The following is a 17,146-nucleotide window of genomic DNA, read 5'->3' as shown; positions in this document are numbered from 1 at the left end:
TTGCTAATTTGCTACTAGAAAATCACTTGCCATTATATCAAACACAGTTGAAGGCTATTTGGTTAGTAAAATTAAGCTTAACATTGTCTTAGTGTTTGTTTTTGATTTGCCACATTATGCAATAGACTGGCATGTCTTGAAGAAAAAGACACTTTTGAAACAGAAAAACAAAAAGAAGAGGTTAGAGTGGGCAAAGACACACAGACATTGGACAACAGAAAATTGGAAAAGACAGTTATGTATCTTAACTCCATTGAGATTTTGTGGGATCAGCTAGACTGTAAGGTGAGTGAGAAGTGTCGGACGAGATGGCCACATGTATGGCAAATGCTACATTCAGCGTGGGGTGAAATGTCACCTGAGTATCTGGACAAACTGACAGCTAGAATGAAAAGTATCTGCAAAGCTGTCATTGCTGCACATGGAGGATTTTTTAATGAGAACTCTTTGAAGTAGTTTTTTTTTTTTATTGTAATAGTAAATTTTCATATTATTAATGCCCTGAATATGCATTGTGATCAGTTTAATGCCACTTTGGTGAATAAAAGAAACAATTTTTTCCCATAAGAGCAAAATCTTTACATTATTCCAAACTTTTGGCCGCCAGTGTGTGTGTGTGTGTGTGTGTGTGTGTGTGTGTGTGTGTGTGTGTGTGTGTGTGTATGTATGTATATTATGAAGATCACATTAAAACATAATTGGAAACTTTTTTACCATACATTCAGAATTTATTTCTAGTATGTTTCATAAGGTCCATATCTGCATGATTTTGTGGACTGCACTGCTGCCACACATTTACATTTATTCATTTGGCAGACGCTTTTATCCAAAGCGACTTACAAAAGAGGAGGAACATCAGCGAATCATCTTAGGGAGACAGTGGTACAAAAAGTGCCATATTACAAAGTTTCACTATCATCATAATAGTATACAAAACAGATTTAAGTGCAACAAGAAATGTAAATAAAAAAAAAAAAAAAAAAAAAAAATTAAGTGACCGGTTAAGTGCTTTTGGAAAACATGTGTTTTTAGCCGTTTCCCACACGATTAGCTGATTAGATAATCGCATGGATGACTGTTGGTGCAAGACAGGCTGGTTTGAGCATTTCTGTAACTGCTGATCTCCTGGGATTTTCACACACAACAGTCTCTAGAATTTATTCCAAATGGTGCAAAAACATCCAGCGAGCGGCAGTTCTGTGGATGGAAATGCCTTGTTGATGAGAGGTCAACAGAGAATGGCCAGACTGGTTCAAACCGACAGAGTCTACGGTACTCAAATAAACGCTTTGTACAATCGTGGTGAGAAGAATGCCTCTCTCTCTCACACACACACACACACACACACACACACACACACACACACACACACACACACACACACACACACACACACACACTTAAATACTCAAACCAGCCCATCTGGCACCAACAATTATGCCACTGTCGAAATCACGGAGATCACATTTTTCTCCATTCTGATGGTTGATGTGAACATTAACTGAAGCTCCTGACATGCATCTGCATGATTTTATGCATTGCACTGCTTTCACACAATTGGCTGAAAATATAATCATATGAATATATAGGTGTACAGGTGTTCCTAATGAAGTACTCAGTGAATGTACTGTATACATGATCTAAATGTTGTGCTTCTTTATAAATCATAACTCAATATAAATCAGAATTTATGTGTGAGGTTTAATGCACAAATATGTATCTGTGTGCAGCTCCACCTGTTCAGTAAGCCTATGAGTCTCAGCTGTGGCAGCTTGCAGTCTGGCTGCGTCTTTGTCCAGCAGCTCCTGGTTCTCTGCATACCACTGCACCCTCTTCTTTAGCTCTGTCACCTCCTCCCGATGTTTCTCCTGGAGCATCTTCAGCTCGAAGCCTTTATCACCTGCCAGATGCAGCCAGAGGCTTTTTGCAGTCAAACTGACAATTATACCCCTGAGAATAGATAGCCCTTTAACACCTCCACATCTGATGTTCCTACCTGATGTGTTGATAACATGAGCTTTGGCAAGGTCTCGCTCTTTCCTCATCATCTCCAGGTCTACATGCAGGGCTTGTTTCTCCTGTTTAAGTCTTCGGATCTCATCTTGCAGTCGCTCCTCGTTTCTCTGCATACAAAGATGTGATGTGATGACGTACTCAATGAACTTCACTTTAAATATTAACTATGTTCCAAAACGTAACGAGCTACCTAGTTGTCCACTGCCTTCTAACGCAACATCCTAACAAAAATGGAACCTCATAAATGACTGAAGTGGAACACTACGTTGGCAGCAACTAATCGCAACACATGCAAAATGCGCTCCTCATTAGTAGCCCACAGGAGACTTGACTTGCTTTTGATTGAAATAAGAGTTAGCTATTAACATGTTGCTAAGCTAGTAATTCAATACTCTTGTTAAACATAAAAAATTAATTGCAAACTCAAATAATGTGTAAAATAGTTTGAACTACCTTTTGTAAAGTCTTTTCAATAGAACAAAGGTTATGGTGCTTTAAAATGCTGTAGAATTAAGCAGCTTGTTAGGTTTGAGAACAGAGCTACTGTGCTGATATTGTGTGCTCTACTTACTTGTGCAACTTCCACCTGACTTGTCAGTTCTGCAATGCTGAAGCTTTGATCAGCAAAGCTTTTTGCAGTTCTCTGAATCCTGTTCGTATTTAATCGGTCCCTGAGAGTGAAATTAATATTCACTGCTTTTATATCAGCTGCAGCAAAGCCAAGTGTGAATACTGAAAGCATGCTGTGCTATGCATTATAACACTCTATAGACACACTCAGAGTACTGACCTGGTGAGGACCAGCTCAGTCTGAAGCCTTTGGTTCTCCATAAACAAAGTCTCCTCATTTTGTTTGCTTTGAGCCTGGAGTGCTTTCATTTGCAGATAAAGTTTCTCATTCTCCTACATTGCCAAAACCATCAAAACATTAATTAATTTGTAGCACATGAATACTAATGACCAAATGTAAATATATTCAGCACATGTATAGTTCCAGATAAGAAATAGTTGGATGTGGTTTGTGAAAAAGCCATGACTTCTTTTGTCATTGAAGAAGCATGAGCAGTAATTACCAACGTTATTCTAAATCGTGAGTGGTAATAATGTAATCATATCATTTAAAAGCATGTTGTTTAATTTTGAAATGAACTACAGTGATCTGAAGGCCTTAAAGTTTTTTATAATCATTATCTGACATTTAGCAAGCAGGGCCCAACAATAAGGATAATCTTTGGATTTTAAAAATGATTTGTAATAGTCTTTGAAGCAAAAGCTGAAAATTATAAACAACTGAGACACACTAAATATTAAAGATTACATCTATGTTTACACCAGCCGTAATCACCTAATGTGGGTGTTAATGTTTAAATGTAATTCATTTTCTACCTAGACAAAGTAAAGAACACATAAGACAGCTGGATAACATGTTTGGGATTTTGTCAAAATTGTGTGAATGATAAAAGATTTGGAAGCATCAGTTAGACAGATTTAAAATTCTAAATTAATCGTTATATTGGCTGGAAAAACAGTATAAATCTGAACTACTGGATCAGCAGGAAAAAATCCTTATTGTTGAGCCCTGGGATCTCACCCGCACTTTGAGGAATTGATCTAGAAGAAGGGATAAAAAATAACTAAAAACCATACATAATAAATGCATGTTCACATCAGCCATGTTGCAGCATGCCTTATAGTCATATACAGTATACACTAGAGTGGTAAGCAAGACAGACAGCCAGAGAGAGAGAGACTTACCTGATGGTATCCTTGAATTAGAGTCTCCTGCTCCTTCATCTCTTTCTCGATGAGCTTCAGTTTCTCTTCAGTCACAGGGTCTGAGGCCTCGCCAAAACTCCACCTTCGTCTTGTACTGGCCTCCTCTGCACTGTGTAGCTAAAGAATATGCAATTAAAAGCTCAGAAATTAACTTGAGTTATTTTTGCCCAGACAGCTCAATTGGTACAGCATCAGACTTTTAATTTGAGGGTTCCAGGGTTCAAGATTCTGTTTGAATGAATGCAGTTTAGTTTAATGAATGGAATATTTAAGGGGCTGTTATTTTTTTGGCTAGTGATTATTTATCATACAAATAATTGCAATTAACTCGCAATCCAAGTAAAGGGATTATTAAATAATCAGGTGATTATTATATCAATATTATATATATTAATAATCAGGTCATCGAACTGGATAATTAAAATATTGCAAAGAAGGTTGCAAATACCAGACATATCCATAGATAGACAGCTAATTTTAATGAATGAACAAAATACAACAGGCATATTGTTTTACTCACAGACTAAAAGCGGTCTATTTGTGCACAGCATAGAGTAACAGATGTTATAAACAGATGTTGCTTCCTTGCTTTTCTTTCATAAAACATAAAAATAATTTGAGAAACTGTTACACACAAGTAAATTCACCCATATACAGTGCATCCGGAAAGCATTCACAGCACTTCACTTTTTCCACATTTTGCATATGCTACAGACTTATTCCAAAAATGATTAAATTCATATTTTTCCTCAAAATTATACAAACAACAGCCCATAATGACAATGTGAAAGTTTGTTTGAAATCTTTTTAAATAAAAATAAATCACATGTACACAAGTATTCACAGCCTTTGCTCAATACTTTGTTGAAGCACCTTTGGCACCAATTACAGCCTCAAGTCATTTTGAGTATGATGCTACAAGCTTGGCACACCTAGCTTGCACTTGGATGGGGAAGATGAACCTGAGCCCCAATCTGAGGACTAGAGTGCTCTGGAGCAGGTTTTCATCAAGGATGTCTCTGTACATTGCTGTATTCAGCTTTCCCTCGATCCTGACTAGTCTCCCAGTTCCTGCCGCTGAAAAACATCCCCACAGCAAGATGCTGCCACCACCATGCTTCACTGTAGGGATGGTTTTGGCCAGGTGATGAGCGGTGCCTGGTTTCCTCCAGACATGACGATTGCCATTCAAGACAAAGGGTTCAATCTTTGTTTCATCAGACCAGAGAATTTTGTTTCTCATGGTCTGAGAGTCCTTCAGGTGCCTTTTGACAAACTCCAGATGGGCTGTCATGTGCCTTTTACTGAGGAGTGGCTTCCATCTGGCCACTTTACTATACAGTCCTGATTGATGGAGTGCTGCAGAGAGGGTTGTTCTCCTGGAGGGTTCTCCTCTCTCCACAGAGAAACACTGGAGCTCTGTCAGAGTGACCATCGGGTTCTTGGTCACCTCCCTGACTAAGGCCCTTCTCCCCCAATCGCTTAGTTTGACTGGGCGGCCAGCTCTTGGAAGAGTCCTGGTGGTTCCAAGCTTCTTCCATTTACGGATGATGGAAGCCACTGTGCTCATTGGGCATCACCTTCTTCCCCAGATCTGTGCCTCGATACAATCCTGTTTGGACAATTCCTTGGACTTCATGGCTTGGTTTGTGCTCTGACATGCACGGTTTTCTGTGGGACCTTATATATACACAGGTGTGCGCCTTTCCAAATCATGTCCAATCAACTGAATTTACCACAGGTGGACTCCAATCAAGTTGTAGAAACATCTCAAGGATGATCAGTGGAAACAGGATGCACCGGAGCTCAATTTTGAGTGTCATGGCAAAGGCTGTGAATACTTATGTACATGTGATTTTTTTCATTTGTTATTTTTAACAAATTTGCAAAGATTTCAAACAAACTTCTTTCATGTTGTCATTATGGGGTACTGTTTGTAGAATTTTGAGGAAAATAATGAATTTCATCCATTTTGGAATAAGGCTGTAACATAACAAAATGTGTAAAAAGTGAAGCGCTGTGAATACTTTCCGGATGCACTGTAAAACAAGCCCAAAAACACAGTGATAACTTTTTAAATAATAAATGTATTTATTTAAATTTTTATCCCCTTTTCTCCCCATTTGGAATGCCCAATTCAATGCGCCAATCCACCCATCTTATCACTTGGCTTCTTGTACATTACACAGAGGAGACTCCACATGTGGAGGCTCATGCTACTCTCCGCGATCCACGCACAACTTACCACATGCCCCATTGAGAGCGAGAAATACTAATCGTGACCACAAGGAGCTTACCCCATGTGACTCTACCCTCCCTAGCAACTGGGCCAATTTGGTCACTTAGAAGACCTGGTTGGAGTCTCTCAGCACATCCTGGATGAACTTGTGACTCCAGGGGTGGTAGTCAGCGTCAATACTCGCTGAGCAACCCAGGCACCCAATAATACTGTTTTTTATAAATCCTAAGCGTACTCAAACAAATACATAGAAAAAACCCCAAAGCAAACCAAAATATATCACTGGGACAGGTATTATATAGCTATTTTAAAAGGGTATGGGTGAAAATGTATGTATGTGCAAGGGTGGAATATCCATAGAAATACATGTCTACAATTGAGGATGTTATGAATGTATGCTTTAACAAACCACTCACCTGAAAATACAGATGGAACATTTAAGATGTGCGTTACAAAACATACACTATGGTGTACATTCGTACTTGAGGAGCTGAAGATTTTCTATTATAATCTATTATATTAACAAGAAAAAAAGTTCATACGTGGGGTAAGGCTGAACTTGAGTGTATTTTAAGCCTTTAGCCAGCACTGATTATTAAAAGCAGAAAGCTTCTTGAGGGCTTTTACAAAGTATGAACACACAAAAATATCTGTGGGTGATATAGTGCCATGGCAACCCACTGAGGCAAGACCAAGAGTACAACATCCTCAAATTTTCCAGAAACTTCTTTTAATACATTTGAATACCCATTTAAATATGGTCTTAGTTTATATTACTTAAATTAATGTTCAGAGTTCAATGTAAGTTAAGCTAAATCAACAGCATTTTTGGCATAATGTTGATTACCACAAAAATGTATTACAACTTGTTCTTCCTTTTCTTTGAAAAATGCAAAAATCATGGTAATGATTTGTAAGTGTAAGTGAATGAGGAAATTGAAAGTGAACATGGCCAATTTTTTAAAGGTTTAAACACATTTTAAAATAATGTTTACATTCATATCCTTTATGTCTTGTGGTTATACTTTTAAAAAAGTGCATATTTAAACGTTAAGAAAATAACCACCATTCACTTAAATTGTAAGTGCCTCACTGAAACCTCGATTTTAGTTTTTTTGAAAGAAAACCAAATACATTTTTGTTGTAATCAACAATATGCCACACATGCTTAAATGTGTTAAACCCAGAACATTCCTTTACGTTTTAAAAGGAACGTCAATTAAATGATTTTCCTTTCATTTAAAATAAGTGTTTGGTGTAATACACACTCTAATGTTAAATTTAAAGGAATAGTTGAGAGTAAATAATGACTTAAATTCCATTCTGTTCACAGATTCCAATTTCAATTTCAATTCACAAGAACTTTATTCAATTCTGATTTCGATTATATTTCTGTTATAATGCCCCTTTTGCTCATTTATGAAAGAAATTCTCTCACAGCTAATTTTGTTAATTGTACAGGGGACCTTCTAACTATGTACATTATGAAAACATTTTGGTCACACTTTGCCTTTTTAAAAATGAACAAATCAATGTTTTCAATCAATAAACAAAATATTAGATTTCATATATTTTTTGTTACATGTTTTTTGTTTAATTTCATAATTTGTAGGGATGTCCCGATCCGATACCTGGATCAGTATCGGCTTTGATACTGACGTTTTTAGACTGATCGGGTATCGGTCCGACCCAAATCCAATACTGTGTTATTTATGTTAGTTACTTTCAAGCTCAAAAAATGACATAAAAGAACTGTTAAAACACCATTAAAGCAGTACATATGACTCGAGCATTTTATTCAAACCACTTGAAGACCTGCGATAACTCTGTGAATCGCAATAGGCGGTGTTTATTAAGTAAACATATAAAATGCACGCTCAGCGTTAGTGAATGGCACTTCTCTGTTCACACACACACACCTGTTTACTCTTTGCCTGTTCTCATCGATAGTATGTGAGTGAAAGCGGGGTATTTATGCAGTCTTTGATTAGCCACTAATTATATGCAGGTGCATGTAATCAGAACTCAGGGAGTGCTGTGACGGCAGTGACGAAATGTGCACGATTGAGATATATTACTATTATTATCATTCGTTTACAAATTATAATAATATTTAAGTTGAATGGGTTCCAAAAAGTGACTGTGTGAATGAAAAGTGAGCTGATATCTTACAACTAAATTGAACAAAAAAGAATCCTTTAAAGTCTAGATGCAAGTTAATACTTATGACTTATACTGGAATTCCTGTTCATTTTGCTGCTACATTATCCAGTACACTAGTTAATAATAAAGTGTTTCTTAATAAGCTATACATTTATATTGAAATTATGTGTAGTTAAAGGTTTGTGTTTCTTTACATATTAAAGAGTACACCCAATTATTTCTACACAATAATGTAAAGATATTCTAAACCGATTATGCAAAAAAACAACACTGGTATCGGATCGATATCGGCCAATACTGAGATTTCAGATATCAGAATCGGAAGTAGAAAACGTGGTATCGGGACATCCCTAATAATTTGCATAAGTATTTACACTGGTTTGTTGAACATGTGCTAAAAACTCTCTTTTAACAAAACTGGCATTTCAGTAAAGAGTGTCTGTAGATGAGCACATGATAATGAGACAGGACTCGAATGGCTTTCTATTATCTGTGCTATGCATGATTATAAATAAATGTTTATTTTTTAATCAACAACTGACTGTAGGGAACAGAAGGGGTATTAAAAGAGACATTATTCAATGACAAATGGGTCGCATGAATCTTGTCTTTGGAAAAACATACACGAAACACAGAGCAGTGAAAGGATCTTGCTGCTGAATACTCCACCATTATTCACCTTGTTTAGCCACACCCCTTTTCCGCACTCTGCTCTTCTGCATTTTGTCATCCAACTTCCTGTTTGTATTGAAACTACTGACAAGAGTTGATCAAAATAGATTATGCGTGAGAGCACAGAAAGTATTTTTCCACCAGAGGTGATGGTGAGTCTACAACACCCCTTTACTACGTGAAAATGCTCGTGAGGTATAGAGGCCCAAACCTGCATAAATAATAAACGAATAAATATAATAATAAAAAAATAAATAAAGGAATAAATGTCTTGATAAAACAAATATAATTCGTTTTTAATTAAATTTATTCCTGAATTTATTATTGTATGACTTTATTCCTTTATTATTTTCTATATTTATTTTTAACTTTATTTTTATTCTTTTTAACTTTTAATTATTTATTCATTTATTTTGCATATTTTTTTATTTATGTGTTAATTTATTTTTTATATTTATTTATTCCCACATACATTTATTTCCATATTTATATAATCCCATATATATTTATTTATTTATACATGTACTTATTTGTACTTTTCTGTGTGCAACATGGAAATGAGGGAGGCGGTCCTTGCGGAGCTCCAGTGCATCACTGGATGAGAGCTCAATAGTACTTTTCGGGAGAAGATGGACGTCCCACCTTTGCACCCTCTGACTCGCACAGATTTTGAATATGCAGGGAAACGTTTTGCAGAGAGTTTAACTATCCAGGATGTGCTACGACATTCATACCAGCATACAGCTCTCCTAAACATCAATAAGCACCTCTACTCTAAATGAAACAGTTATTTGATGCGTGGTTATCGACTTCATTCGCAAGTTGCGCAACTCTCTAGATATATGTGAAGAGTCAGCTATGGATTTTTTTATATTTATTTTTTTGTATAAAATGTTTTTTTATTGCAGATGTATACATACATAAACGATCAGGGAAATGAAGTATGTTGTATCTTTTACAATGAACAATCATAACAACAGAAAACAATATTATGGATTTGCAGACATCAAAATATGAAGTTATATACGCAGAAAAAAAAAAAAGGACATGGTTAAATCATATCATTTATGAAACTTGCTCATTTTGTGGTTTTCAGCTCCCCATTTATTTTGTGATTGTAGTATAACCAATACATCTTGGATTGACTTAAGCTCTTATGTTTTTAGCCCCACAAATAGCTATAGTTTACACGCGATATGGCTATGACCTAACGTCACATCAAAACAAGTCAAGAGTAATCGAGTAAGCCAATGGTAAGCAGGACCCACCAACATCATTATCATACAAGAGACAGAAATGTAAGAATAAATACAAAAATAAATAAATGTGGGAATATTTAAATATAGAAATAAATACATGTGGGAATAAATAAATATAAAAATAAATGAATGCATAAATAAATAATAAAAAAAACTAAAACAAATGAAAGAATTTTTTTTTTTTTTTAAAGAATAAAAATAAAAAGAGAAAATAATAAATAAAAAGAGAAAATAATAAATAAAGGAAAAAAGTCATACAAAAATAAATTCAATAACTTTAATTAAAAACTAATTATATTTGTTTTATCAAGACATTTAGTCCTTTATTTATTTTCTTATTACTACATTTATTTATTATTTTTGCATGTTTTGTCCTCCATAGTGAGGTGTTTTTTCTGTAACACGAAATGTAAATTTATTTCCCGACACCCGCAGATTTAAATTGGACATTCAGACAGCTATGACACACTGCAATTTTCATAACACAAGCGTTTCATTGTTATACGTGTAAGTCTGCTTAATTTGTAGGTTTGAACTTGTTAAGAATTTGTTAAAAGTTCATAACATTTAAGAAAATTAAAATTGTACTTTTTAAAATTAATTTGTCACCCTACTTAAAGATTAAAATGGTTGTAAATGGAATCTAAAATAAAATATACGACTTTTACATGTTTTCAGTATGTGTGGATGAGTGTGTGTATTAATACAGTTGTACCCTTCCCCCATCCTGATTTAACAATAAAAAAAAGATCTGCTTCTTATGATGTTCTTGTTTCAAAATTTCCTTGCTCTGCTTCTAGTTGTACACTTATCCCCTGTTAACTTTAAAATACTCATGATAGCTTTTGACAACTCTATAACCTGTAAATTCACTTCGCTAACTAATAACACTTTGAAATCAACACCATAGATATCTATACAGAATGCGCTAGACAGGATGTTGCAAGACAACATTTTCAAGATGGCTACGCGCTAGTTTCTCTGATGCATTAGGTGAATACTACACAATTACTGGTGAGTAAAATCTATACATTTAACAGGCAGTTGCTAAATGTATATATTTTAGTCACATAAGGTGAAATTTGTTTGCTAATGCTAGTGATTTCCTCTTTTTGTAGTGCCAAGTAAAAGATTGATTTTGGGATTTAAAAATCAATATCGAGATTGTTCAAATGAAGATCGCGATGCATCAGAAACTGTTACCCACCCTACTTGGAATCTATTGCAGAAGTTGTATTGATTACTTAATGTGATTTTATTGATGTTTTTTTGCCTTTTTTCAAGCTTGACAGAGCAGACAGAGCTATTCACTTTTATTATATGTCAAATAAACTTTTTGAAGATTCACTTTTTGTGTTCTATGGAAGAAAGAATGTCATACATGTTTATAGCAACATTAAGGCTGTAAATATTGACAATTTTCAATTTGGGGTGAACGGTTTCTTTACTGTTTGTAAACTTTGTTTGTGAGTTTCTGCACAGTCAATGCACAGTGAGAGAACCTCAAAAGTGAGTCAGGTTTTCCCATCACACACCAAAAATTAACCATGATCTGATAAAACATGATATCAAATATCCAACACTCACATATTTCAGAGTGTATGATGAAGTATATTTATATATAAAAAATAGAGCTTACCTTGCTCTCAAGCACAAATTTCTCCTGTCTGAGTGTAGCCAATTCTCTGCTATGCTCCTGTCGTAAATGCTCTTCTCTCAGGTGGAGCTCTCTCTCTTTCTGTGCAAACTGCAAACGGAAACATTCCAGTGAGGTCCGCTCCTGTTGAGATGTAGGGCTACGTTCCGTTTCCCCCCCTATGGTCTGAGGCTGACAGGCAAACAGAATGGAACAGTAGGTTAGCAAACTGAATAAACAGATCCAATCAGTCCTAGTTAATCAGTCCTAGTTAACTCACTCCTATCTCGACATGGGGTATGATCCTGTCTGCTTGGTGAGGGCTGTTATCCTGTAGACTGGTGGTTTGAACCTGATGCTGGAGGAATGTAGCAAAGGACTGAACAGAGGCCACCAGTTCACTGCTTAGCCTTAAACTTGTGTCTAAACCTGTAAGGAAATGCAAAAATACTTAAGTGAAGGAGAGCTTACCATTAATATTCACACAGCAAATATTAGGGCTAGGTTTCGCCAACCACCTTACCATACAATACAGTTATACAAAGGACCTTAAGTTTTGATTAGTGACTGATTTATGTGGGTTTTTTAATGGCCACTGCCAATACTGATATTTAGAGAGCAAGGTACAATTTAATGATAGCAAATATGATGAGAACAAAATTGCTAAATTTAAATAAACACTTAATTTACATGAAACATACTCAGATTGTTGGCCAATGCAGATAATCCCAAAATAGCCAAATACTGGCCAATTAATCGGCTTGTGCTATGTTTCCCCAAAAGCTTTGCAAGCTTAAGTTAATTGTAGAGACCACTGGTGCCAATGGTTTCTAAAATCTACTAAGTTTACGATGCTTTTGGGAAATGCAACACTGGCTGATATATACGTCTAACACTAGTACTAATGCTGTATTGTGAGAAAAGACAAATTTAGTGCACCCAAGCACGCATTGCATGCACCTTTGGCTTTTTGTGTCTGGCTGAGGATTTGAGACTTTTTAGAGGCCTGGTTCTGAGCTTTTCTCTGCATTAGAGGTGAAGGAGGTTTAGCAGCTTGACTGGTTGTGCTGGTTGCAGGTGCTCTGGGTAACAGCCTGCTTTCAGTTCTTTTGGTCCTCAGTGATAAAGCAGGAGCTTTTCTAGAGGGATCTGAAAGGTGTGCAGACACACTGGATCTGTTAGGAACCTGAAAAAGAAGTTAATATCCCCTGTTATCATAATTATTGTGATTATCACAGCCATGTGAATAAAAAAGTAGTTACTCACAAAATTATACCACATTTACTTTGCAGTCTACGCCTCTACCTTTAAATTTTTATCTATCAAAACCATATAAATTCTAGAATCTAAGGCTCATATACACAGTTGCAGGACACAGTCCCGATACTCTGCCAAATTCAACGTTTTTGTGAGGTTGTTTAAATGAACTAGTAGATGTGGCCCACATCAAACACCGGTCTGAACAGGCAATGCTTCTATAATGAAACACATTCATAAAGCACCCTACCATGGCAATTGAGGCAATTATATTGAAGATGTTGTGTAGTGGACACCTAAATCAAATTGTATGTATCCCATAATTATGAGGACAAGGAGGTGAAAAAAGCCAAAATAAAAGGGACATTTTATAGTCATAGTGGTGACCGTAAGTCGTAAGTGGGACTGCGGCATTGATGTGTTATCTTTTTCTAAAACTATAGGATGTCCAGTAATTTTGTCCTCATTAAAAAAAGTTTAACTCCTAAAAGACATGAATTGAAATTCTGCAATATATGTAGGAAATCATGACCATTCACATTAAATGAAGATTCCAGTCATATCAGTAACATTATTAAACTGATTTTATCCTACATGGAGAGGGTCCGCACATGGGGGCTGCCATGTTAGAATCACACGACTAGCTGAATACTACACGCTTAATTAATCATGGCTGACTGTGATTACAAAATTTCTACAATGACATCCAGTGTTTCCCATTAATTGACTAGACTCTGGCAGCCCCCACAGTCTAATTTTCCCCGGCACGGTCTCATAATGAACCGAAAACATTTTTACACTTCTCATCTAAAATATTTTTTGCACATCTCAGTCTCATAATAACATAAAATAAAAGGTTGTGTTTTGCGCTCTCTCTCGCACACACACTCAAAGTTATCTGCACTGGAGTATTCCCTAACCCCAATCGTCACAAGAGCAAATCTCTTCTCAAGTGCTCTGATGTGCACACCATCTACAGAGACTTGTGCCAAACTCCTGCAAAAATATAAAAGGTATAAACGTTTTCATTTTAAAACGCAAAAGCTCCAGTTTCACTTAACGTCCATGTAATGGCAAATGTCCGTGGTTACTGTGGGTTTATTCATGCAGTGTTACAGTTTAGAAGTGAGACAGGGGAGATGCCCTGCTCTATTTCTGTGGAGATGATCATATACAAGAAACAGAATCTCAAAGTCTTCCTTCATAAGAAATAAGGGCTTGTGAGTTAATCAGAGAGCCTTAAAATAAGGTGTGAAATTGAAGAATTTAAGGCAGAAATATTTTAATATTGCATAATATAATATAATAGCTATACACATTGGCTAGGTTACAAAAGAAGCAAAAGAAAACAAAACATTGAAAGTCCAATGGCTCAAAAGTAAATCAGACAAATGGGAGATATATTTTAGTTATTTAGACATTTTAATTATTTAAAATTTTACACTTTTATATTTGACTGTCACTCATATGTTTTGAAGCCTGAAAAGGAAATAATACCCTTATTTTTATTATATGACAAGCTAAATTTGTATAGATGACTTTGTTGTGTGCATGAAGCACACATAGTGAGTTTGTATGGTAATTAATCATCATATTTGTGAAACACATACAACAGACAATTAATCATAATAGAAGAAGAAAAAATATTCTATATAAACATGGTGTCTAAGTTAAATGAGGCCCTGTGAGAGATTAGTTAGCCCCACAGACTCTAGCTCTGAGTGAAAATATGTGGGTCGGGTAGTGTCAATCCAGCTAATATTAGCCAATCGCTTCTGGCGAGGCAGGCCTTGGCTCTGTTTCTGAACAGCTGTCAATTAAACCCTGGCTGGGGTGAAGAGCATCATGTATATGGGGAAGAATTGTGTGCGCTGTTTCTCACAATTCAATTTATTTCAAAGTTGCCTACTGGAGCTTTAAGAGCACAACATTGTTTACAAGAGCGCAACATTAGCCTCTCAAAGTGCACCAGATGGAAGTACTTTACTTTAAAATGGATACAATTTTCCTATGGGGGAGCATGCCCCCAGAGCCCCTCTAGAGGTCCACCCCCCCATAGTCTCTGCATCCAAGTTTCTACGTGTCAGTGTAAATCCAAGAGGACACAAAGAAAAAAGGTTACTGAGTGCAACCTTTAACTATATGTCAGCGTGTAAAATAAAGAAGAACTACATTTTGACAATGTGATGTTTACTATGAAGTTCAGCTGTCCAACTTTTCAATTGAGCTTAAAGATATACAACAGCATCTGATGAAGCATTCTTGAGATGATAATGCAATACAATAGCCGTTTAGGGTTGACTGCATTGCATTGGGTCTGTTTTCATTTTTAATGATGATCTTACTTTTCAGGCTCTCTCATAAACTTTATTATATTTTTGCATAGATTGAGTTACATATTTGGGCTTAAAATGCCTAATTTTGTTCTGAGAGATTAAATTGTCCAAAGAAATACGGTAATTACTATGATGTGACTCACTCTCATGAGGGTTAATTCATTCAGGCAAACCAGAGGCTGCACACAGACTCTCTCTTTCTGCTCTTTTTTTCTGGTCTTTATGGAGCAAATTTCACAGGCAGATTTGAGATAATATTGGTTCATAAATGCAAAAAACATTTCAAGCAGAAATTGTGTGTGTGTGTGTGTGTGTGTGTGTTGATATTTTTGTTTTTATGAGAATTATACACAGATATCAAACAGCAAAAAAATAAAAAATAAATCGGATACATATCCAGTTTATTTCTAGATATGATAATGGCTTATCAAATAACTTCACAAGTGAGGTAAAAAAATTGGGGTCAACTATGGTGTGAACATTGCCTCATTTACAGAGGAAATTCACATTCCTCATAGCTCTCTGCTTGTCTCTCACCTGGTGTTTCTTTGGTCTGGTAGGAGGAGGCTCTAAAGTGAAGCTTTCTTGATCCTCCATCAGCCGTTTGATCTCCTCAGCTATGCTCTTATGAGTGTATTGAATTGAGGCTGCATGTTCCTCTTCTGTTAGACTAGCTGTTTTACCTCCTCCACAGTCATCATTAGCGGAACTGAAATGGCTTTCATCTGAAGATATCCTTAATGGACCATGAGTCTCACTGCCTCTAGGTCCTGCCTCACTGTAAGAGAAAAACTGTTTCAGCATCTGTGCTTTCATCTAAAGCCACTGTGATATTATTGCATGCCTTATTCTGTGTAATGGTGAAAGGCATTCACATTATGGGCTGGAGCGAGAAGCCATGGGTGAATCCAGAGTCTGGTCCTATTGGGCGCATCAGCTCCTCAGCAGTGGGTAAATCTGTGGTACACAAACAAGAACCTGGTGATGCAAATCTTACAAAGTATTACAAAGGCCAATCATTCTCACCAGTCAATTTTCATTTGTAAGCTTTATTTACATTGATGTTGTAAGGCTGTATCTCTATAATGGCCAAACTTCCTGCTTAGTTAATGGCCTGGTCATTTGAAAGAACTTCACAACTTGAAATGATTACTGGTAGTCACTGTGGCATACTTTCATAAACTTGTCAGTGACCAATGCACCTCTTTTCACACTTTTCAAGAACTGACAAGCCATTGAACTGCTAGGATCTGATCCAAACAGTTTTCTTCAGCAAACATAAGACACATATTGCAAATGCTGGTTGTTATCCACAGGGATTGTGTAATGGATTGTTTTTCTAGGTTCTCCACAACTTAAATAACTAATGAAAAAAGCCAAACATAAAATCTCATCAACGAAATTACTGTGTTGATGGTTTTTTATTTTGTCAATGATAACGAGGTGAAAAAGATACATCATGACATACAAGATATATTAAAACAACATACTGTTTGAAGCAAATATGAATAAAAAGTTAAATAAAAAATTTTTACAAAAAATGTAAATTCTTATAATTAAAAAATTAACAATGGACTAACTCATTCTTAATTGGTGACCTCCAAAAGAAGAGGCCAATATTTCAGCAAAAACAGTTGGTAGGTGCGACACCCTCCAACCAAATTAGATTTGTTTTCAGTCGACTATGGCACAAACAAACCGGCTGGCAAAAATCTCACGTCCTTCAGTTTAAACCACTACTGGAAACATTTGCAGGGATAAGACTACTAATCAAAAGGCTTGAAGCACTGGC

The 17,146-nt window shown here is 36.0% G+C and overlaps 1 protein-coding gene across 1 annotated transcript in view; it reads right to left on the bottom strand.

Moving 5' to 3' along the window:
* The window catches only part of cep162 (centrosomal protein 162), a 38,949-nt gene that overhangs the window by 7,855 nt on the left and 13,948 nt on the right, over nt 1-17,146 (bottom strand). The window contains exons 11-20 of the mRNA XM_052144294.1: nt 16,230-16,311; nt 15,892-16,132; nt 12,722-12,947; nt 12,042-12,190; nt 11,765-11,953; nt 3,772-3,909; nt 2,807-2,919; nt 2,588-2,687; nt 1,997-2,123; nt 1,737-1,900 (exon numbers count right to left, since the gene is read on the bottom strand). Of these exons, the coding sequence (XP_052000254.1) occupies nt 1,737-1,900; nt 1,997-2,123; nt 2,588-2,687; nt 2,807-2,919; nt 3,772-3,909; nt 11,765-11,953; nt 12,042-12,190; nt 12,722-12,947; nt 15,892-16,132; nt 16,230-16,311 (1,529 nt within the window). The remainder of the gene's footprint in view (nt 1-1,736; nt 1,901-1,996; nt 2,124-2,587; nt 2,688-2,806; nt 2,920-3,771; nt 3,910-11,764; nt 11,954-12,041; nt 12,191-12,721; nt 12,948-15,891; nt 16,133-16,229; nt 16,312-17,146) is intronic.

Source organism: Xyrauchen texanus, chromosome 15 (genome assembly GCF_025860055.1).
Source record: "Xyrauchen texanus isolate HMW12.3.18 chromosome 15, RBS_HiC_50CHRs, whole genome shotgun sequence".
Taxonomy (NCBI): domain Eukaryota; kingdom Metazoa; phylum Chordata; class Actinopteri; order Cypriniformes; family Catostomidae; genus Xyrauchen; species Xyrauchen texanus.
The sequence above is the reverse complement of the archived record's forward strand: the minus strand, read 5'-3'. Positions and strand labels throughout refer to the sequence as shown.